The 25,888-nt window shown below is 31.0% G+C and overlaps 1 protein-coding gene across 2 annotated transcripts in view; it reads left to right on the top strand.

Annotated features, from left to right (window-relative positions):
* Window positions 1–18,329, top strand: part of LOC134701444 (fermitin family homolog 2-like) — a 36,322-nt gene extending 17,993 nt beyond the window's left edge. For both annotated transcript variants that reach the window (XM_063562602.1, XM_063562601.1), the window contains 8 exons: window positions 4,098–4,200; window positions 8,791–8,898; window positions 9,679–9,878; window positions 11,019–11,143; window positions 13,862–13,968; window positions 14,514–14,735; window positions 15,912–16,058; window positions 17,072–18,329. In XM_063562602.1, coding sequence (XP_063418672.1) covers window positions 4,098–4,200; window positions 8,791–8,898; window positions 9,679–9,878; window positions 11,019–11,143; window positions 13,862–13,968; window positions 14,514–14,735; window positions 15,912–16,058; window positions 17,072–17,362 — 1,303 coding nt within the window. In that variant the 3' untranslated portion in view covers window positions 17,363–18,329. The remainder of the gene's footprint in view (window positions 1–4,097; window positions 4,201–8,790; window positions 8,899–9,678; window positions 9,879–11,018; window positions 11,144–13,861; window positions 13,969–14,513; window positions 14,736–15,911; window positions 16,059–17,071) is intronic.
* The last annotated feature ends 7,559 nt before the right edge of the window (window positions 18,330–25,888 follow it).

Below are 25,888 nucleotides of genomic sequence, written 5' to 3'. Positions count from 1 at the left end.
ATGCCTTCATAGTCCATAAAAATGTTGATGTTTTAAAAGGTCATTCAGCTATGATGTCACGAAGGATTATTTTTATTTTTTAGTTACGCCTTCGTAGTTCAAATATTTAAGAGGTCTTGACTAAGGTGTTTCTTTCTGTGAACAAAAAACTTATAAATTATTAAAGCCATGAATGAGACCCCCCCCCCCCTATTTCAAATTATATGACATATTAAAAGGCTATTTCATTTTTTTTCTGTGACGCCTTCATAGTTCAAATAGTAATGACGTCTTAAAAGGCTATTTATTTATTTTCCTGCGATGCCTTCATAGTCCATAAAAATGTTGAGGTCATTCAGCTATGATGTCACGAAGGATTATTTTTATTTTTTAGTTACGCCTTCGTAGTTCAAATATTTAAGAGGTCTTGACTAAGGTGTTTCTTTCTGTGACACGTGCACTTCCTAGTCCAAAAAAACTATGACGTCTTGAAAGTACATGTATGTTTTATTTTTTTCTGTGACACCTTGTAACTGAAACAGAACAGAAGTCATTTCATTTTTTGATATGACCCTGAACCCTTTGTAAATGACATCATAATTTTTTTATTCCCACCCCCATCTTTTTTACAAGGACAGGTGAGTATTGTCAGGTGACCTTTACTTCATCAAAAATGTATGCTGATCCTACTTTAATAGAAATGTTACTTTTGAAAACTTAATTAATTTGGAATTCTAAACGTTTCTGCCATTTTTTACAGTGATATTTTCATATTTTCTGTACTTGAAATTTTGTTTAAAAAAATGTATACTACAAAAAAATATGTCAACAACTTTGTCGTCTTTTGCAATTTATGTCCGTGTAATACAGAGGATCACAGAACTTGGTTGAAAATAGGGTCCGATGGAGAGAAAAGCCAAAATCGGAAACTTGCAAGGATAAACATGATAAATAGAAGTTCGCAAATAAAATTATATTTACCAAGAATTGTCTTCAAGTCTATTTTCTTGATGATTTTCTCCTTCCTCGTTTTCACTGGTCTCAGAGTCGGAAGCGTATGGCTCGAACTGATATGGATTTATTCCAGCCACAGCAGCAACAACCTCCTCGATTTCATCTGTGTCGGAATTTTCTGTCAGGTTTCTCTCATCTTCATCACCAAAAGATGACGACCCACACGACAAGTCATTTTCTGGTTCGTCTTCGTCATCACTGGGCTTGATAGGCCGTGGTTCAGATGCATTCTCCTCATGTGCCATTGTTTGGAAGTTGATATTTGTTCTCGACGTGACGTCATGCATTGTTTTGGGTATTAGCCGGAAGTGATCGGCAATTAGAATCGTGCATCTTCGGTAACAGGTGCGATAATGAACTTTGGACCATTACTATGGCTTTATTTCTCATTTTTTTTTCATCGGGTTTTTTGCATACGATATCAAACGATATATTAATTACATTTTCGAAATAAAAAAAATATTATTTTTTTTCCTGTTGTGGCTCTTTAAGTTCAGCTGCTGTATAAATAACTGCTTCATTATTAAATTAGCTGGGGTTTTACCTATCTCATAACACAAAGCTACCAGTAGATTAGCTGTCCCATCTATAGAGTGCTAATCAGCATCCTGGAATTGTGACAAACTTTAATTGTGCTAAGAGTCCAAGCCCTCACCAGAAGAAGAGATCTATTTCAAAATTATTTCTGTATTATCTACTCAAAAAACATATAAAAGTACAGAATAACAAATACCTGACATTATATAATGTGTAGGAGATAAGAACCTCACATTGTTAAAGTTGCTAACTGTTGTAATACATGTGTTTCTAATTACTGTCTTAAAGTGTTGATTGGCAGTACAATGTATTATATAGGCACTTGGTAACAAGAATTTGGTATCTTTTTATGCATAATTTGTATTTTGAGAAAGCTCTTCCAAAAAACATTTTGCTTGTTAAACAAAATGCATTGATTTGTCATGTGAAAACAAACAGCAATTCTCAAGCACTTTTATGCTATATACATGTTTTGTCAAATTGAGGGGATTTGAGGCCATATTTACATTAACTAATTCAATTTTTTTTAAATGAAACTTATAAACATATTTCTATAAACAAGGAAATGAAGAAAGACATTTTATAGAAATATTTGTAATTCTATATCTGTACACCACAGATTGACAGTTCAATGATTGTCACATCAAGTGTCGCTTTAGTAGCATATACATATGGTCTGTCGTCTCTGTGGACAAGTAGTTAATAGCAGTTAAATGAACACTTCTGTCAAGAGACTAGTAGAACAATGTCCATATTAAGTGACCAAGTGGACAATTTAATTCAATAACTGAATGAAGTCTGTTTAGAGCTCGATAAAAATATTACCAATTGAGTTTTACAACTTTGAACTCTGACGATTGGAGAATCGTCAATTATTCCTTCTTTAACATATTTACTATCATAGTCCCTACATCTGTTAGAGTTAATTATAAAATCAACAGTAGTTTATGTAACATAGTTTTGCTGTTCAATTATGTATTAATAACAGCTTTATGTGCATGTCCTAAGCCAAGAATCTGTATTCCAGTGTTTATCATTGCTTGCTGTCTGCCAAATTCCAAATTCTTGATAAGCTTTGACCCTTGGTGTAAATAAAACGGATTCTACTGAATTTCAGTCTCCTATAATATCCCCCCCCCCCTACATGGATGTCTAATTTGATTCATTCTGTCATCTAATACATATCCATCAAGATGTGGGATGAAATATATATAACAATACATGGTTAAAGCTATGGTTCACAACCAATACTAATTACAATACATCATGATTTGGAGGTAATGCAATGAAATATTGTGATTATATTGTTATTCATCAAATGACAATACAATTTTCACCCTTTCATCTATTTTTGTGGGGAACACATGACCTGATTCCTTTCAAATTCAAAACATTGATGAAATATATCCATATTTTTCGTATAACTCCTCTATTGTCCCAATGTTTTGAATTATATATCTTTTGTTTATGGCCTCAAAACATACTATCGAGACGACCTTGACTTTTATATTACATGTATTTCATATTATGTAATACAAAAATGTCATTCAGATTTACATCCGAGCCAAATTAAGTAGAAATATGATATTGGTATTCATAACTGAAATTGATCTAACTATTCTCGGGAATAATGAATGTTATGCACGTCAAAATCTTGTTGCATAATGATATCACCTCCCAAAATTCCTCACCATCAATAAATACGTTGGTGTGACAGATTGAGTTTAAAAAAAACGTGTTGGTTTTAGATTAATCTGCAGCTTTGTGCAGTGACTGGTAAAATTATTGATTTTACATGCATCATGAAATCGGTACTTTAAATCGGCAGGGTATTACATATATGATAATGAGGCCTTTTGTCCCTGCAGATGAGATCTGATAGGGTGTAGACATGGTTATAAAAAAATAGTTACTGTAGTAGTATTTTATTTAAAGGTTACACAATGTTCCTACTGTTGTAAGATGTAAAGTCTTTGATCGGACATCAATGTATATTTGTATGTCTTGCACAGCTATATAGATACATGTATACCCTCAGCAAGAGTGTTGCTTTTAACTTCACTTTATTGAGTTAACCTAAAATGTAGATTTGTATTTATATGCTAAAATACTCATATCACGTAGATCTTTTTTGTTGTACCTACAAAATACTAATACTGTGGATTCATTTATTTTCGTGGGTATCAATTTTCGTGGATTGCTGTAAACTTGCATATTCGTGGACATTTGATTTCGTGGTTTTGTCAATCTCTGTATGCAAAGCCTATTGAAAATATGTTATTCGTTGAACATTTGAATTCGTGGTTCATCTGTACCCACGAAATCCACGAGAATTGGTATCCGACGAATAATAATGAATCCACAGTAATATTAATCAAGCATTCTTTAAAAATTAGGTCAAATTAATGCTGTGTACAAGTCATCTGGAAACATGAAAAAAATATTTGTGAAGTGTTCTGTTACATGAAGAGAGCATGTCATATTCCAAACTGAACATGAACAAGTCCTCTTTCTCACAATTTAAAAAAAAAAAAATTTTTTTATAAATTATTTTATTTCTATTACAGATGGTTAGACTCATCCAAATCGCTGATGGAACAGGGTGTGAGAGAAAATGAATTTGTTGTCGTCAAGTTTAAATACTTCTCATTCTATGACCTGAATCCTAAGGTAAGATTGAATCTCATACCTGTGGTTTTTGTGGTCAAGACTGATTGTCCTCAGCGTCACAGCTGGTCTCAGGGTAAAACTTTCATTCAATAGAAAATACAAGGTTTGGGTACATTGTTTTCTTTGTATTCATTCATGAATTTACTATTTTTGTAAAGAATAGTATCATACAGCTGGGCGTTGACTTGTGCATGTTATATCTGTACTTAACATATTGATAGTGTAAATTAATATTTCTAAAGAACATACTGTGTGGGAAAAAGCAAAAAAAATGAAAATTTATTAAATTATATTCACATTAGTTTGAATGGACAGGTCAATCTTCATGATTTGTGTTTCTCTGAAACTTTAAAATGAAATGATAAACCAAACTATATGTCACAAACTACAGATTTGGGAAAAAAACAAAGAAAATAAGGAATAAAGTGACTTCATTCATGACTGTAAACCTCTACATCTTTGTTTTAAGCAAATGATGAACTTTTTTCCCCTGTTCATCTTACGGTTTAAGTAAGGCACTCAATGTGCAGTTTGTGCTTCACTTGAAGTTCAAGATAGCTCATATCACAGTTTTGATTAAAATTGGAATAGAACTATGGCACACATATTAAGGGTAAAGAAAATTAAAGTCATCTTAAATATTGGCCATTTTTTGCCTTGATCAATTAAGAAACAATAGCAAAATTTTAGACAACAAGATAACTTGGCAAGATATAACATGATATGTTCACTTTTTTGCCATTTATTCTTCTTAGGTTGTTGTTTTATATGCTATGACATTGTATCATTATGAAGAATGCTTTATGATGAAAATGCATTGAATTGTACATCCTGGTAATTTTTCCCCTCTAAAATACATTCTCTTCCAAGAATTCAGATGAATCAGCATTTTTCATCTGTAATTATAAATACATTGTACTTTTCTTAGGAATAAAAATCACTGATTGATGGTTGCAAATGTTTTCATCAAAACTGTAAAAATATAAATTTAGAAGCAGACGCGTTTTCAATGCTATAAATTGTTTCTGTAACAGAAGCTACCACCATTTCATCACATAGTTAGCATACTTCCCTGGCATCATTTGAGATGTACGAAATCTTCAAGTCTCAACAATTCAGCGATCTACAGGTGTTTTTATAAAGCTGATCAATTAGATGGAATAATCAACTACATAGATGTACTTAACGGTTATGATATTAACATATAGATATGTTAATAAGATGACTAATACTAGGATGTCTTAATTGTTCTTTAAAGATGTTGTTCTTCATTTATAAATATGCTCTACAAGTGTGTGGGGAGGAAATACTTGGCAAGGTTGCTTCAAAAGATTGGAGGAAGGCCAAGCCTCTACTTCAGCCTCGTAACATCCGCTCACAAGTTACGTTTCTGGAACTCATCGTACACTCATCTCTCGTTGTTTACGCTATAAATCAGACAATGTATATTTACTACCTAGGTAAAAACAAATACACAATTTATCATCAATTAACGAAGGAAGAAAAACAGGTGTCTCATGACCTAAACATTTAAAACAAAATATCTTTTCGTACCTTTGCCTTAAGCTTAAAGAATAATAGCTACCTTATACATCCTAATAAAAGCTCTATGTATTAAAAGTCACCTTTATTTAGTGCAGCTATTAGTCGCTGTACAGCCTTCAACAATGACCCAAACCCATACCACATCGACAGCAATAAAAGATCCCAAAAGGACATGTCAAATGAATAAACTAGAGCCCTAATTTATTGTTTTGTCTAAACTGAGTAATAAGTTTCAACAAAACACAATCAAAAATTTGTTATTAAAATATATTACTTATATTAGTACAAATACGGTAACTATGAAGAATTTCATCAACAAAGATGAGAATATGATAACATATGTAATTAATAATCATTGTCACTCATAATTGTGTATTCTGTATGTTTTAAATGGTTTAAAGGTATTTACCTTTCTCTTACAATAAAGATCATTGACAAGTAAATGTTTGTAGAATGTTACAAATAAACTTACAGGGAATCTATTCGGGTCAATTGAAATACAAACAATGTACTTCTAAAATGAATAAATGTCAATGGATGTCATCTGATCAGACAATTAAAATCCCTCTTAATGAAAATAAAATTAGAAAGTCTTTAAACTAGACAATTGAATTCCCTCTTAATGAAAATATAATTAGAAAGTCTTTAAATTGTTGAGTACAAGTTTCCTGCGGTATAGTTCTAGAGTTCGTAAATTAGTATAAAAGTTGTCAATAGATGGCCTTTGAATAAGACAATTGAAATCCCTCTTAATGAAAATAAAATTAGAATGTCTTTAAATTGTTATGAGTACAGGTTTCCTGCGCTATAGTCCTGGAGTTAAGAAATTAGTATAAAAGTTGTAAATAGATGTCGTCTGAACTAGACAATTGAAATCCCTTGTAATGAAATTAAAATTAGAAAATCTAGTAATAATTCCTGTGGCCATGGTCTTTGAGTTCAGATATGAGTATAAAGTTGTATAGGGACATAGATAATAGACATAAGAGAAGTCAGCGTCAGGTCAGGGAGATTTAAAAGCCTCTTCAGCTCTTTCTATAGTTCAGTCGGATCAATGAATTAATTACTTTTATAGGAATATAATCCCCTATATTTGACTTCATACCTCTTAGTTAATAACTATTTCATCAGGAACGGTACCAGTAGGTACCAGTAGGCAATAACTTGTAATTAAATTTTAACCATGAAAAAAAATCTAACATGCTTCTGCCAATTTGCTAACAGCAGTGCTAGAAGGTAGAAAAAAATGTGTAAATGTATTTCTCTATCAATAAACTGAATGAAGTGACCCAGGTTGATTTTTTTTTATCAAAACTTAAATGTCTACAAAAATTAAGTACTTCAAGCGAAGAATCTAATATTTCACACTTAAATTTCTCTCATCAAAGGCATATTGATATAGACTTTTTGAAATACAAGACTATCTTCCATTTAGGTAAGCTTTTAGTGATCACCATTTCATTGAACCAAGTATAATAAGATTATAGGGTAGTTACTTATTTGGTCTTGAAATATACGTTGTACTCTTGTAAAACATATTGTTGTACTTTTACAATCAAGATAGATACTTATTTGGTCATGAAAATTATGTTCCTATAATATTCTCGGAAAGTATATTGTTATTCTAAAACAATCAATAAAAGTAAGGAATTTGAGAATAATAGCTATAGCCTAATCTTATCTGTTTAATTACATCACCCTTCCTCACTATTGGGAGTCTGGTATACACTAAATATTGATTACCAAAAATTGCTATGTCAGCTAAAAATTTACATTTTTTCATGCAGCACTTATTTACTAAATTACATATTCATGCGAAAGCTTAGGAATTTTACAACTTCTCCAGGTATATTAAGTACAACTTGTTATAAATGTGTTTTACAGATTTTATTTCACTACAGAACAATTTTTAAATTCCTAGCCTTTTGTATCTATAAACACATTATTAAAATGAAAAAAAACAGCAGTCGGTCAAAGGACAGCCACAGGATGTGAATTTTTTTTACTTAATTTAATTGGTTAATTATGTAAAGATGGAATTTATTTAAAGAATGCAGAGATGTTTTTTGTCTATAGTTTGATAAAATTTCTTTTGAAGCTTATGATAACCCCTCGGGATCTTAACCGTTCTAAAAATAGAACTAAATATCTGGCAAATGTTATGAAGAGCGTGATTTGTATATACCTGGTAATCTATAAATTATCCATATCTTAATTACCAATTGCCTAGAAACCACTCTATCATAATTTACAAATTAATAGCTATATTTTGTAAATCTCTGTCTTATCTGTAACCCTGTACATAATTTAGGTGAGATAAGAAGGGGAGATGATTTAGGGATTATCCTCATGGTAACAAAATACTGAGGATTTAATGAAATTGGTAGGGCACTAATTTTTGTGGATTTAGTGGGTGAACCACAACTTTTAAGATTTGAATAAACTGTGAATTTCCTATAGGCTTGTATGATCTTGTATGAATAATTGTCCAACTCATGAAATCCAAGCATATCAATGAATATTTTTTTCCCTCAATCCTCAATTCTCAATGAATTTATCTCTGTGACCTACTTTTGAAATCCTCCCTCCTGGCGTTTCCCCTGTCAAACAATATTTGTGTCCATCAAGTTATTTATTTTGAAGAAAATATCCCCTTTCTACAAATCTACATTCTCCATTTTTCGTAACTTTCAGATTGCAGAAGTTCAGGATTTAACATATCACAATTTTAATTGCTTAGAATTTATGACAGGTGCCCCATTAAGCACATATTAAAAAGATATTTTTGTGATATTTTATGATGTGAATTAAAAAAGTGTTTCAGTGAATTCTAGTGCAACTATGTTATTAACGAACATCTGCATTGTAATGTTCAGTCAGCAGTCTTTGGATAACTTATCCTTTTCATAACATTAAACATGTACTATATACGGAAATAAAGTAGTCAAGGGAATTGAATTTATTAGATTTATAACACCTAAAAATAAACTTTATTTTACAGGGAAATCACAATATTTTATTGCAACCATTTGATTTATTTTTCAGTATGATGGTGTCAGAATTAACCAGATATATGAACAAGCCAAGTGGTCACTGCTGTCAGAAGATGTAGATTGTACAGATGAAGAAATGATGATGTTTGCAGCTTTTCAGGTATGTCAGTACCGTTGTTATATGATGATTTAAGGAATTGATATACATGATATATAGCTAACGCAAACTTGTTGCTTTTCTGAGTACTTTTTACTTGAATGCTCTAGAGGGAATCACATGTAATGCTATGGCAGTTTCAGAGTTTGCTTTTGATTTTGTCTGGAATAGTTGTACTTAAAACCAAAATTTCCAAAACTTTGGAAAGCCATTGTGTTAAGATATGGAGTGAAACGAATACAAAAAAAAAATGATGTGGTATGATAGCCAATGAGACAACTTTCCACTAGAGACCAAATAGAGTTAATTTCTAAAATTTGAAAATAGGCATTAAACTGTATGAAGGTCCTAGACCACAATTATTACTCAGTGCATTTCTTTTAGAACATAAATCAAAAATAAAAAAAAAATCCCACCTGCGCTTTCTCAATGAAAATTTTACAGTGTGTTGTAATACTTTTGGGACTAATTATATCAAAATTATAGAAAACTTCATTGGTTCTAACTCAAAATATGGTCAATTTTATGTTTAGGACGTCTAGAAATCTTTTGACAGCTTTTGAAGTGCTAATTTTTAACCTTTTCAGCTGGACCAAACCACTTTCCTTTAAAATTCTGGATCCAATTTTTTTAACAGTGTAATGTACAATGTAGAGTGCAATAGTACTGGTTCAGAAAAATTTGTCACCATGTTGTATTTGAATTATGCTGTACCATATTTGATTCACTATTTATAAATTTACATAAATTCAAAATAATAAAAGAATTGTTGTTCTTTTACAGCTACAGGTCCAGATGCAGGCAGGACAGCCACAGCCTAGTGAATCCATGATGGATTCATCTACGATGTCCAATCATCTACCAAATGATGACATTGACGCTGATTTAACAAATTTAGAGGAATCATTAGACAGTACAGTGTTATCATCAGCGGGAGATATTACCTCCATTCCCGAACTCAGTGGAAATGTCAGATATTTTAAGTAAGCTTGAGAAATTTGTTCAAAAACTGTAATGTTGGAAATTTCCAAAGCAGAAAGTCATGCAAGAAAAAAGTTGGCACATTTATAGTCACAAAAGAAATTTGCATAGATATACATGTACTTGAATAGATATGCATCATTTCAAATTTACAACAGCAGCAATAATAATAGTAAATTCAGAAATAGGTATGAGGCTTTAAAAAATATGAAAAGTATGACTATGTAAAATTTTCAGTGATTTTCATTCCCAGAATTTGTGAAATCCCATTAATTAGATCTCATCATTTTCAATAGTGATCAGTGATTAGCTATTATAAATGCATGCATGCATGACTTTCTGAATTTAGTAAAACAAAGTGACAAATCCACCCTGATAAACAAAGTTTATAATGGAAATAGAAGTAACGATTATAGAACACAAAAAAAAACCAGATTTAAAATTGCAATAAAAGAAAAGATGTGGGTATCAATCAATTACACAAGATTAGAACATGCACTACAAAAAACACAAAACGCAAAGAAACAGTGCTTTCCTTAGTTTAAACATATTTATTTATAGTGGATTGGGAAACAAGTTTTGCAACTTATATTAATCCCTTTCCACTTTGCGGGTGCGAGTGCTGCCTTGTAGCGGCATTAGCCTACTCTTTTTCGAAATCTACAAGGGTGTCTTTAACGTGCAAGAGATGTGTCTCTCTCTTAACACGGGCCAGCCATTTATCGTCCCCGTCCGACGGACTATCATCGTTTCCTCAAGACCATACTCGCAAATGGTGTCAAGGGAGAGCCGAAAATTGAGTTCCTGAAGTTTTCATCCCAAACGGGAATCGAACCAGGAACCTTTGTGTTAGTAGTCCGAGTTGCTTTCCTTGCTGTTCTTCATCTAAAAGTAACAGTATCAGCAAGGCCCACAATGCAACAAAAAAAACTCATCTGAGGGTACCTAGCACCTGTTTCAGCTGGATTCTTTGCAACCCGAAGTTTGTGACGCTATGGAGAATTGAATCAATATCACAAAAAATAAATCTGGCAATTAAATCAAACATGTTCTGTTATGAATTAGGCTAACAACCACTTTGAAGCATGCAATTAATCCAGTTTTGCACTATTATTGTTAATGTAACTTTTGTTTCATTTTAGACCAAAGAAATTAACATTGAAGAGTTATAAAAAAGCATTTTGTAGATGTAAGGATACTCACATAGCCTTCTATAAAACAGAGGAAGATTCTAACGGCACACCTGCCATGAAAATCAATATAAAAGGTAGGATACAGTTATAGATAGTCAAATTCCTCCAAGTGACCTGGTGACCTGGTGACCTGAGGATATTTTTAATGTAGTCTGATGACCTAAAGGGGGAGGGTACCCAACTGGAGTCCCCCAGTTAGCCTTATATAAATTAACTAATTGTGTTTCTGTTTGTTGAATTGATAAAATATCAAAAAAGAACTTGTCCTGTTTAAAAGTTAAATAAATTGAACTGAGAATTCTCCAAATGATATTCAAGGATATAATTAAAAGCATAAGGACATGATAAAAAATTACATGATATGAAAAACCATAAGGATATGTAAAAAAAAAAGACAGAGGGATATTATAAAACAAAAAAAGACATAAGGATATGATAAAAATCCATTTAAGGAAATGATACAAAAAACACTTATTTAAAATAACTTGTGTTTCTCTCCTTTATATATTGACAAAATATCAAAAAAGTAGTTGTCCTCAGTATAGTTGTGAATAAATTAAACTGTGTATTCCCCTGGCCCAAATGACATTTAAGGATATGAAAAAAGACGTGAAAAAAAGAGACACAAGGAAATGATAAATAAACCCATAAGGATACTTTAAAAAATATATTAGGATATGATATAAAGACATATGCATGTAGAAAAATATACATAAGGATATGACAAAAATACATTTAAGGAAATGATACCAAAAACAATCAAATAGGAATACTTTTGTCAAAATAACAGACATCAAACAATTGTCATACAAGTAGGAAGTTTAGCTAGCTATAAAATCAGTTTAACCCACCATTTTTGGAAAATGCCAGCACAAAGTCAGGAATATGAAATTTATTTTGCTTTCAATCTGTTTGTTGGTATAGTTTGATTTTTTTTTAATTTGTCAGGTTCTATAGACTTTTCCGTTTATGAATTTACCTTTGAGTTCAGGATTTTTGTAACACACTATTTTACAACGATTGATCTTTGACCCTGTAACAATGACAAATTTACATGCCTGTTTTATCAGTTCATTTATATGTGAGTTTGAGTATCAAACATTTAAAACATCTATAAAAAGGACATAAAATTAAGTTCTGCATTAACAAGAAGTCTGTTATTATAATACAGGTCATATTTACGAGAGGATATAAAAAGGTCACTCTAAGTGCACCATTGATACATGTCAGATATAAACAGGAAAAGATTCAGTTCAGCATTGTTGTATACCTACGTACAACGTTTAATTACGATATCAAATTTCGGTTGATCCTGTTAAAATAACAATAATGTGACACATGATGGTTTCAATTGCCTCTTATTTGTCATACCTCACATAACGCTCCTTGTCAAGGGTTAAATTACATGTACTTATATCCTTAAATACCAAATACCAACAGAAGGTAAATATGTCTTTCTGGTACGCTTTGTAAAATGATAAATAAAGATACAATAAATGCATTTCCTCAAATTCCAAAAAAATAATAGAAATATTTATATCTTTCCCATAAACTTCTGTAATACATTGTATTTGATGGAATGATTTGTAAAAAAATACTAAATAACATGTACTTTGCTCAAATACTAAAAAAACAATAGAAGGTAAATATGTCTTTCTTATACCATTCTCTAATATAAGTAAAGATAGATAAAAAAAAATGTACTTGATTACATACATGTACTTTCCTCAAATAACAATAGAATGTTAATATGTTTTCTACTTGCACTTTGTGGTATTATAAACCTGAAAGTCAAATAAATAAAATTACTAAATGGCATGTACTTACCTCACTATCAATAACAATTAAAATGTTTCTCTCCTACGCTTTACAATATTTTTTAATACATTACTGTAAAATTACTTTAAAATTACACATACTTTTCTCAAAAGCCAATAAAAATAGAAAGTGAATATGCCTTTCTCCTACACTAAGATAAAAATAACCTTGTTTCATATACTTTTCTCAAATACAATAACCAAAAGAGATAATAAAATTGTGAATGGAAATGGGGAATATGCTTCTCTCCTGTATTTTATGATGATATTTAAAATTACTTAATTACACAAACTTTCCTCACATTTCAATAACAATAAAAGTAAAGATGTCTTTCTGGTTCTTTTCATTATATTGTAAATACTGAAAGTTAAAAATAACTTTATTACATGTACTTTCCTCAAATACCAAGAGTAATAGAAGGTAGATAGGTTTTTCTGGTGCACTTTGTAATGTAATTACTTAATAACAGGTACTTTTCTGTAATACCCGCATATAAGTACATTCTTTGATGTACTTTGTGATTATATAATGATAGATAAATACCATATTAGTTACATTCATTTTGAAAAAAGTAATGACAGAAAGTACTTTTAATCCATTTGAAGAACTGTAGCTAGAAAAAAACAATAATTGTTATAATTTGCTTTGATAAATGACTGTGACGCCTACTTGTATTCTATGTTTGTTTGTAAAGTATGGAATTACAATAATAAAACAGACTCAATATGAGTTCAGACGTCTATTATTCTCATAAAGATGGAATAAGTACTTATTGCTATATTTAAACCTTGAGAAAGGTACACAGTAACTATTTTAAGTTTTCTTGATTAAAAACTGTTTAGTAATATGAAATCTTGTTATAGGAACAATTGAAAGGAATTGTTTCTCATACCCAAAAATCGTGCAAATCTCAGGCATTTTTTCAGATAATTTGAATAAAAAACTTGATTTTATTTTACGATTTATTTTATTAGGATGTGAAGCCCATCCAGATCTTAACCTGGCATCTCAGAAGTATGGAATTAAATTATTTGTTCCTGGTTCTGACGGAATGTCAGAAATATGGCTGAGGTTCGACAGTGTAAGTACTACATGTATAAATTATGTACAATAGCGTGTACTTCTATTAAAAAAAAAGAATATAATAGTTACACACAAAAATAAAAAAACAAGAAAAATAAATTTTAAACTTGTCGTCTTGAGAAACAGCGGGCTGTTTACTTCAAACAGTCTGAAAACAATCATTAATAAAACTTAGATTGGAATTAGATCTTAAAACATTTGTTTAGTGTGCTAAACTCTATGCATACCCAAGAATCCTTGAAGCAAACTTTTCAGGGTATTTCATTGACTAAATGAAAAGCTGAATTAAACAGGATTTTTATCTCAATATCGCAAAAAATTAGATTGCATTTAAGTCTAAAATAACAAAATCACAATAATAAGTGCATGCATAATTTTGGAATTAAAAGTAATTGAAGGATATAAAATAATCCCACAGTAAATATAGAGTAGACAATTTAGAGCTTGAAACATTGAAACACCTCACCCTCTATCCACAAGTTGCTGTCTATCGGGCTATACCCCACATTTCCTCTCATCAACAATCTCCATTTATTTTAATAGGAGGAACAATACTGCAAATGGATGGCAGCTTGTAAACTAGCATCTCAGGGGAAGACAATGGCCGACAGTTCGTACGTAACAGAAGTAGAATCTATAAAGACGTTATTAAGTCGACAACAGCCGTCACAGTCACCAGCTCCAGTACAATTACAGTTTGATGTCAACGTCAATGCTGAAGACTTTGTCGCACCTCGTTACCATAAAAGGATAAAAAAGAAAACTGTAAGAAATATGTATATTTTTTTCAGATTTATCTATTTACAAATACCATTAGATATTAATGTTCTGATGCAACTTTAAGTTTTTTTGTGTTTTTTTTTTAAAGTTTTTGTATCACGGTTTCACTGGTCATGTCAAAAGTTTTATTTCTTTTAACAGTTGGGGTTTGTTTAACCCTAATAAAGAAATCAAAAAGAGATCTTTTCATGATACATACATTAATGGTCACCATACAGCATTCAACTATGAGTAAAACCCATCTTTTAAAAAAAGTTTTTAACAGGTTTCCCAAATACTTTTAATTATGTAAGAGATGTTTGTTTGAAAATCATCCTGTCAATAATCTGAAAAAGCCAGCTAATTTATTCAAAGTACAGTATAAATGAAGAATTTCTGTTATCTTTTTTTTGTCGGATTTTGAACCGATATCTGAACTGAACCTTACATATCAATTTCATTTGTTGCAAATTCTTTTATTTGATATAGTCACATTTAAACAAGAGGATAACCATATTATTGACAAAGATGATCAAAAAAGATAAAATTATGTCATGTTATTTAACACTATCATGTTACCTTTATAATGCACATAGTGAAATTAAATATTAAAAAACTCATTCAGTTTAGAAAGCTTGACTTGATCCAGATACTTTTTATTGTTAGGGATGTACTCAGATCAGGTTTAGGAATTTGTGTCAAATGTTCTGACTTTTGATGGTGTTTTTTTTACGATACAGAGTAAAATATTTAAAAAATCAAAAATATCTAGAAAACAAGCTCCCTAACCTATCTATGTTTTTAGCTTATTTTGCTCTGTTTCCATATAATTTAAACAGAAAAGATCTTTTTAGCAGATTTTTATCTATTTTATGTGCATACCTCAATAAAGGCCTGCAACTTTGAAAATTAGAAAATTATTTAACTTAAATACCCTAATAGATATCAAAATTATCTCCCCTTGATCACTGATCCTTTCCTCATGCATTTGTATGATTATTTTATGTTTCTTTTATCACTCTATAATGTTTATGGCATGTTGTAATTAATGTTATTCTCATGATTGGCCCTTTAATTTAGAAACTAAAAATATTGTATTGTATAGTATTGTATTGTATCGCTTTCAGACTTGTTGTATCAATTTTAAATTCAAGGTTTTTTATATAATATTTATATTTTCAGTTAGTACAAAGAATAATGGAAGCTCATTCAAATGTACAGAATTTAAATTTAATTGAATCCAAGATGGCGTACATAAAAGCATGGCAAGCTTTACCAGACTTTGGTATTACTTATTTTGTTATTAAACAAAAGAACAGTAAAAAAGAAGTAAGTATGATTTACATGAATTATTTTCTGATTCATAAAAATAAGCATGTACAGTTATAAACAAGATATAGATTATTTTTTTTTAAAACATGGATAAAGCATATACAATGGGTTGAAGGACTTCAGGATGAGGCGTTAATTTTCTTGTGGGAATTCCATTTTGGGTCTTTATTTTCACAGGATTTTCAGAATAAACCCTTATCAGAACTCTTATTATGAATTAAACATGAATTTCTCTGGATCATGGAAAGAATGTTTTTATTTCTTTTCATGAATTTGATATGGGACTCCCTCTTACCAGCTCTCATGTATAAATCGTAAAAATCAAAATCTTGAAAACAGAATTTAAAATCTCAGTCCTGGTTGAAATACCATTCTTCGAGAAATTGAATGAAGGAACGCACTCGTGATAAATGAGAAGATTCCACACAAACTCTTCATACTTTAACAATACCCCTGCTATCTGAGATTGATCATTATCAAAAAACTTGCTCTCTCCTTCTGCAGTTTGCATCTGCAACACTGCCTTAACAAGTGACTAGTTTTCAGTGAAAGTTGGAGAAAATTGATAAATGATATACAAGTGAGCAGGATATATACTTTAATATATATAAGAATATTGATAAGAATATTGATAAATATATACATAAAGACCAAATATTCAACTTTTTCTGAACCATTGACTAGATTTAAATGAATTTTTTAAGAGCATTGATACATATGAACAATGGAGAATGGATCTTGAATGCACAACTTTTCACAAAAGAAAATTACAAAAAAAAAAAAAAAAAATCAGAGGAAAATTCTAAATAGAAATTAGGTAATTAAATTGCAAAATCAAAAGCTCAAGAAAACACATTGAAAGAATGGATAAGAACTGTCATATTTCTGACTTTGTGCAAGCATTTTCTGATGTCTAAACCATTGACTGGATTTTAATGAAACTTTTATACTTAATGTTGTATTTGTATAGATGATAATCATTCATTACTAAGTTTACTGTAATTTTTCAGGAAATACTTGGTGTAGCATACAACCGTATTATGAGAGTAGACATGAATTCTGGTGATGTAGTAAAAACGTGGAGATACAATACTTTAAAATCATGGCGGGTTAACTGGGAAATACGACACGTAGTTCTTGAGTTTGAGGAAGAAACATTAAACTTTTCAACACAAAGTGCTAGCTGTAAGACAGTTCATGAATTTATTGGTGGTTATATATTCCTTTCTATGAGATCCTCAGACAAAAATCAGACATTAAACGAAGAATTATTCTTAAAATTAACAGGAGGATGGAACTGAAAGTAAAAATTTTAAATGTTTGACCTTAGTGCCTCAGTTGAAGGTCGTTCAGCCATATTGGAAAAATGCAGGGCATTCAGGAAAAGGAAAGGACTTGCTAAGTTAGGTCTGGAAGTTTTAAATTTTGACAATAAAATTATTAAAATGACTATATAAGATATAAATCATTATTCACTATTTATCATACAAACAATCACATCAAATGTGTAAAAGATTTTTGATATTGCATGCAGCTGTAGAAAGGAGTTTATAGACGGTACCGTTGTGATGTTTGTTAGCTGAAATTGGAATGAAAATATTTTACAGATTGTCAGGAAATTATAGATTTGTGTATCATTGTTCTAATTATACTTCCTGTGTTTTGGTCTGATGGTTGATTTTAGCAGCAATTTGAATATAATGAGGATTAGTTTTAATTTTTGTTTTGTTGTCCAAAAAAGGTCATAAAAAGCTGCAATATAAAGTGAATTAAAACTGGAATATTAAAAAGGAATGGAAAAAATAGAAATCAAGAATTGCACTCCAAAGAACCATCTTTTGAGACATTTGTGTGACAATTTTTACTTTATTAAGTTTGCTCCTTGAGGGAAAACTGAATGTCAAAATTATAGAAAAAAATCTTTTTTTTTGTAAAATTTTAAGGTTTTTCTTGATTTAGTAGTCAAAACTCTGCATTCTCCCCTCACACAAAAGAACAAAAAACAAAACTGAGCCAATATCTTGTCTGCAGTGTTTGTACAAACATAGTCTTGAAGATATTCTTTAAAGAGTAAAAAAGTCTGTTTATTTATCTGCTGTTGGAGCATTCACTGAACCAGGAAGTAATAAACTGAACATTGATACACAACCTATAGATGACCTTGATGACTACAGATTTAAATGTTGTACTGTGATAGAAGTTGCATTGTAAAACATGTTCCTTATACTATACCATAGATAAATACCATAAATATTTTATATAATTTTGTTTTTATGTTTGACTTGTGTTTGGCCTTTTTTCTCTCTTAGTTTGTTTTTTTTAAATTTCAATGCACAGCAACAATAGTTCCTAAAATTTTATCCAGAAACAGAAAATATTCAGACTGTATACAACCTCACAGATTGTTCTGTGAAATCGTTTACAGTATGAATAATATAATATCTACAATAATATTACAAATTATCTCCCTTTTTAAAATATTATAGGAAAACAACTTTCATTCTATTCTAATATAATTGGTTCTACGCAGGTCTGTTTTGATTTAAATTAATCAATATATTAGTATCAACAATGAATTAATTTTAAAGTGCAAAATGATGTACACATCTAAACTGCATTTTTTTGTCAATTTAAAATAAGTATGAATTTTACCAAAAACTATTTCTGAAAATTCTATAACTAAACATCTGCAGGGTTACTGTGTTTATTGGGTATGAGGAATTAAGAAAATGAATTATAAACTCTGGAAATGCCTCTATTTCAACTCAAAAATGACATTTCTTATTCTGTTTATAAGCTGTTATCTTAAACACAAGATAGTATAGCTTATTTTTAAAGCTAATTCTTAGATGTTAGTTGACTACACAAATAACATTTACTCTGTGAGAGATGCTGACATACTGACGTTATATCATGGTATAAACATTAAATGTTTTGTTATTGTTGAATATTTATTTATTTTTGTTTAATGTATTCATTTGACAAATTTGCTATTGCAAATATCATACATGTTATTTCTGTTATAAGTAACCAATTAGTTTCATACTGTGGATTAATTATTATTTGTTGGATACTAATTTTCATGGGTTCAGGTAAACCACCAAATTAAATGTTCAATGAATAACAAATTTTTCTATATGCTTGTATGCAGACTTTGGCAAAACCACTAAATTAAATATCCACTAACAGGCAAATTTTCCTTAATCCATGAAAACTGGTACCCAAGAAAATAAATAAATCCACAGTAACTAAAAATAGATGAAATTTTGGGAAGACAAATAAGACTGGAGGTGGTTACTATATTTAATAAGACATTAACCCAACAACCTTTAAAAAAAAACCACTTTTTAAAATTAAAACCACCATTTCTTCTATTGTCAAATTTTGGTGCATACATTTAATAAAAAAAACAAATGATGATAACATAGAAATAAACCAAACTCACATTGATATATATTGTTGTATGGTGTCATAAGTGTGAGCTCAAATTCATTGCCCTTCCTCATTTTCTGGCTCTAAAGTATACAATACAAGTTTTAAGCTGATTGAAGAACATTAGAATGGCTTCTTTGGTAAGCAAATGATTAGTTTCTTTTGAAGCATCAGTAGATTTTGTGACACCATTGGTGAAATCATAGTTTATCTAGCTTAATTAACGAAAAATTATAGCTTCTGATAATCAGAAATTAGTCATACCTTTAATGGTGTTCAAGTTTTGAACATAACTATCAATAACATAACCATTTTTCACCCAGTTTAATTGCAACACATGTACCAACTACTACAAACAAAAATAAACTGAACACTTACAACTAAAAAGTATAATCAGAGTTAAAGATAAATTGTATTGAAAGTATATACACCTATCAACCTTCCATTACATGTATTTCCTGGAATGGATTTAATATGAAATACTTTACTATATGTTTGGTTCAATGAATCAAGTTATTTCAGAAAATTGAGTCAAGTCAACATGATTTGAGTTTCTTTAGTTACTACACATTCAGTTTAATTAAGGCACATAATCCAGTAGATAATGTAATATCCAGATACCTTTAAGAATGGGCAAGAACATTAAAATGTATTATTTGGATATTTTCAGGAATGGACTAGAAATGTTGATGGGTGTATTTTTTGGGAGGTTATTTTGTATATATATCAGCATTATATATAAAGTATACAGACCTGTATGTTCATCATCATATAAAACTTTTATACATTTTATGTTCAGATCTCATTATAGCTTTTTTACTTCTGATCAATTATTGTTCATGCACTGTATGTAGCAGAACTTCCTAATGGCTTAATTAGTCTACCTTCATTATGCATTTACATTCAGTTGATTGAATACAAATAAATATTATGACATTGGAGGGTATTTTATATTTTGTTTAAATGCCCTGAAGTACTATCAACTTGATGCTTGAGATGCGAAAGAAAATTAACTTGAGTCTTATAAAATCATTCTGGTGTACCTGTTTGGCCTATCTTAAGCCGAGAACCTCATCAGTAGCTGGTTTTTGGCGTAGTTAATTTTTAAGTTTAAAAAAAAAGAAAAAAGATGTGATATTTATTGCTGATCCTTATTTATTATTAGAAGATTTATTCACTTTCTCAATATACTTGTAGAGTTTAGAGTTTGGGATATTGTTAGAGATGCTTATCTATTTTCGAAGACTATAATGTCTTCTAGATAAGTATCTGTCAAATTTTGTTGTTTAGTTGCTGTATCATTGTTATACGCTTCACATCTCCTTTAATCCAAATTAGGGAATTTACAGAGGAGTGCTGTTTCTGACGACCTTGTAGGAATATTTAAAAGTTTGTGATTGGTAAGTTTAAGAGGAACTACTAATAGTTATCTTTCTTTTTGGTATGCAGTCTTGCACACTGAAATAAAATTGCCAATACTTCTCATGGCAGTTAAAGAGGGACGAAAGATACCAAAGGGACAGTCAAACTCATAAATCCAAAACAAACCAACAACGCCATGGATTAAAATGAAAAAGACAAACAGAAAAACAACAGTACACATGACACAACATAGAAAACCAAAGAATAAACAAACACGAACCCCACCAAAAACTGGAAGTGATCTCAGGTGCTCCGGAAGGGTAAGCAGATCCTGCTCCACATGTGGCACCCGTCGTGTTGCTTATGTGATTACAAATCCGGTAAATAGTCTAATTCGGTAGGTGACATTCATGAAAGGGAAGGGGATTATGCACACATAAAAGAAACAACGAGGATACAGGATAATATCGTTTTTAGCTCACCTAGCCCGAAGGGCCAAGTGAGCTTATGCCATCACTTGGCGTCCGTCGTCTGTCGTCGTAAACTATTTCAAGAATCTTCTCCTCTGAAACTACTGGGCCAAAAACTTCCAAACTTTAAATGAATGTTCCTTAGGGTATCTAGTTTATAAAATGTATACGAAGTTTTGATCTATCAACAAACATGGTCGCCATTGCTAAAAATAGAACATAGGGGTCAAATGCAGTTTTTGTTTATCAAATATTGTTTATCAGGTCAAGATCTATATGCCCTGAAATTTTCAGATGAATCAGACAACCTGTTGTTGGGTTGCTGCCCCTGAATTTGTAATTTTAAGGAAATTTTGCTGTTTTTGGTTATTATCTTGAATATTATTATAGATAGAGATAAACTGTAAACAGCATTAATGTTCAGCAAAGTAAGATTTACAAATAAGTCAACATGACCGAAATGGTCAGTTGACCCCTTTAGGAGTTATTGCCCTTTATAGTCAATTTTTAACCATTTTTCGTAAATCTTAGTAATCTTTTACAAAAATCTTCTCTGAAACTACTGGGCCAAATACTTCCAAACTTTAACTGAATGTTCCTTAGGATATCTAGTTTATAAATTGTATCCGAAGTTTTGATCTATCAACAAACATGGTCGCCATTGCTAAAAATAGAACATAGGGGTCAAATGCAGTTTTTGGCTTATAACCCAAAAACCAAAGCATTTAGAGCAAATCTGACAATGGAAATATTGTTTATCAGGTCAAGATCTATCTGCCCTGAAATTTTTAGATGAATCAGACAACCTGTTGTTGGGTTGCTGCCCCTGAATTGATAATTTTAAGGAAAGGATGAGTTTCAGAGTATCTAGTATAAATTTTATATTTTATTTCCTTGTATGTCAAGAAACATAGCTCCTATGGCTAAAATAGAACATAGGAGAAAATGATTATTTTTTGGGGGCTTTTGAAGAAAATAGGATGATCCAAAGAACATTTAAATAAATTGAAAAGCCAAAATAATCATTGATGAAAGATTTAACCAAAAGAATTAAGGTGAGCGATTCAGGCTCTTGAGAGCCTCTTGTTAGATCAGCTTACTCAAGTATGGAAACCATTAACTTGTTAATTTTGCTAGCTGGTTTGATCATTAAGGATTTTGATATGGCAGTTGTGCACACAATTTGTATATAGCTGTATTTCAGAAGGTAGATGTCCTTACTTGATGCTTCATACATTGATTACTAATGCCTTGTGTAACAATGTTTTTAAAAGTCTGGTTTTGTTTGCAACATTAATTTCACACTTATGAATAATATGACGACACCATTTTGCTACATACAGGGCCTAACCCTTACTTCATTTAATAACCAGTGATAGATAAAGTTTTGGTTACAAGGTCTGTTTCACAAGTACTGTAAGAAATATGTCGACTATTTGGTGTAGGGAACGATTGTAAGGTGTATATGGTTCATTTTATCGATATTTACTATTAAGACTTTCAGCTTCAATTAAGTAATGGTCATTAAATCAGGCGAGTTATTGTAGGTTTGCACTATCTTGTTATTAAATATGATAACTGTTTTTTGTCGAGCCTACAAATTTTGTTGCAAAAAGCTCTACATAGGGATAGTGATCCGGCGGCGGCGTTACTTCTAAAAGGTTTATATTTTAGAAGGTGAAAGACCTGGATGCTTCATACTTTGTATATAGATGCTTTATGTTACGAAGTTTCCGTCAGTCACATGTCCAATTTCCTTGACCTCATTTTCATGGTTCAGTGACCACTTGAAAAAAAAGTCCAGAATTTTTGTAATGTTGAATTCTCTCGTAGTATAAGTAATAGTATAACTATATTTGGTATGTGTGTACCTTGTGCAAGGTCCTCATGTCTGTCAGACAGTTTTCACTTGACCTCGACCTTATCTCATGGATCAGTGAACAAGGTTAAGTTTTGGTGGTCAAGTCCATATCTCAGATACTATAAGCAATAGGTCTAGTATATTTGGTGTATGGAAGGACTAAGGTGTACATGTCCAACTGGCAGGTGTCATCTGACCTTGACCTCATTTTCATGGTTCAGTGGTTATAGTTAAGTTTTTGTGTTTGGTCTGGTTTTCTTATACTTTATGCAATAGGTCTACTATATTTGTTGTATGGAATGATTGTGAGGTGTCCATGTCTAGTGGGCAGATGTCATCTGACCTTGACCTCCTTTTCATGGTTCAGTGGTCAAAGTTAAGTTTTTGAGTTTTGGTCTTTTTAGCTAATATTACATGCCAAAGGTCAACTATATTTGGTGTATGTAAATATATTATGATCTATATGCCAATCCCGCAAGTTTTATTTGACCATGACCTCAATTTCATAGTTCATTGCACAGTGTTGAGTTTTTGTGTTTTGGTCTATTTTCTTAAACTATAAGTAACAGGTCAACTCTATTTGTTGTATTGAAGCATTGTTAGCTGTACATGTCTGCCTGGCATGGTTCATCTGACCTTGACCTCATTTTCATGGTTAATTGGTCTTTGTTTAGCTATCTTGGTTAATGTTAAGTTTATGTGACAGTTGTGATAAAGCTTTATACTTAAGACTATCAACATAATATCAATGATTAGTAAAGAAGGTGATACATTTCTGTGTGTGCACTCTTGTATACTATTATTATTGACAACTGTCATGACTCTTAGCAGGTTGATTTGTAATTGAGATCTCTTCTTAAAGGGACACCAGCTACGGAAAAGATAAAAAAAAAAACCACCAAAATATGATTTGATTTCATATACAACTGCAAACCAAACAATGCGATCGTATAATGGTATGATGTCGTCTGCATCGTCGTTGTTTACAATGTTTTTTAAGGGGTCCATATTTTTTTCAAAATTTTCTTTAATTGCACTCTGACAGCATTGCACAAGAAAGTGGAAGAGCTGAATTAACATTTAACAAACTAGCGATTTAATCCATGGAAAAGAAAGAAACAGACTGCAACATAGGGGTACCACTCTGAAATAATTTCATATGTACCCTTGAAAACAAGGCACTAATGGTTGGAGTATGATTATCAGGCTTGGGGAAACATTGCAATAATAGTATACCGCTGTTTAATAGTCATATATCGATTTTACTGACACAAATCCTGGTCAAGCCAAAACTGAGTGAATCACGTCAACTATAACAGGAAAACAATGGACACACTGGAATGAAACAAAAACAAACACCAACATTTATAGAAACGGACCTTTTGATAACAACTGCCACATTCCTGAATTGGTATAGGACATTTTAAGGCAAAATGGTTGGTTAAACATGGTGTTAAGTCTAGCCAAACGTCCCGCAATGTTTAAATTACCGCTAAAATGACAATATTACGTGACACTAATACAGTACACGTTAATACAATAACACACATGACATAGAAATAAACAAATAAACAACATAATAGTACATTTCAATATGTAAACCAAAAATAACCACGAATACGTAAAACAAGATACATCTTGCAACAGACAACTCCGGGTACTTGAGATAACCACAAGAAAGTAGAAGAGGTAGTTTGATGTGACATCACGATCAACACAAGCGGACAAAGACGATGCTAATTGAAAAACTTTTGAAAAAAGCATTATGATCATACGACCATACGACCACATGAACACCTGGCATGTTACAAGATATCAAACTAACATAAGGAGGAATTCTAAAACAAGCTAATGAATGAAGATGTCAGCGAAGAGTATTAAAAACGTCCAACGAGTGTCTTGATAACTATGAACTGGAACTGGACTTGTACTACACAGCTTTAATTTTTGCCTACATAATAGCACTTACAGTAACTATGGTGAAGCTAAATGACATGCGAACCTGGCTTTGCTGCTAACAATTGGGTATCTAGACGCGTGTTTGGTCTAGATGGCACTGAATCAAAGTTGTTGAAGTGGCAAATAAATTAAAAATACCAGTTTCAAGGCATTGAAAAACCAATCTTCTGCAGAATTACGCCAAATATGTCAGTCAACATAGTTACACAATTTTGAAATATACTAAAAAAGAACATGATCTATAAAGCAAAAGGTAAATTTCAACGACTAAGAAAGCTCCTTTTTTTCATATCTCGAGATCTTCTGTCAAAAGTCTGCCCAATAAGTATAAAGATTTTTTTTTTTGCTTTTGAAATTTAATACATATATCAATGTACCAATTAGTGTGAATGGTTATTATCTTGCGTAATGTATATCCAATCTAAAGATTGGTTCTCAAATAATGAGCTTTAAACGAATTTTTACAGAAGCCAAAAACGGTTCTGATCTATTTTTCTCAAATATTATAAAAAAAAATTGAAGTTATGTGTTTCAATAAACAGACATTTTATCTTTATCTCATTTTATTTTATCTTTTTATCTCCGATTTGCTTTAATTCAAGGGCGAATTTAGTTGTTAAATTGTAAGTCACTTCAAGTATACTAATATTCCGGAATTGTAGTCTGTCATTGATTTTTGAGGTTATATTTTTGTTATCGGTAATTATCAACAACAAAACCGAAAATAAAAGAAAGAGAAAAAA

This window comes from Mytilus trossulus, unplaced genomic scaffold, assembly GCF_036588685.1.
Source record: "Mytilus trossulus isolate FHL-02 unplaced genomic scaffold, PNRI_Mtr1.1.1.hap1 h1tg000244l__unscaffolded, whole genome shotgun sequence".
NCBI classification, from domain to species: domain Eukaryota; kingdom Metazoa; phylum Mollusca; class Bivalvia; order Mytilida; family Mytilidae; genus Mytilus; species Mytilus trossulus.
Note: the sequence above shows the minus strand (reverse complement) of the source record. Positions and strands in the feature narration are given on the sequence as shown.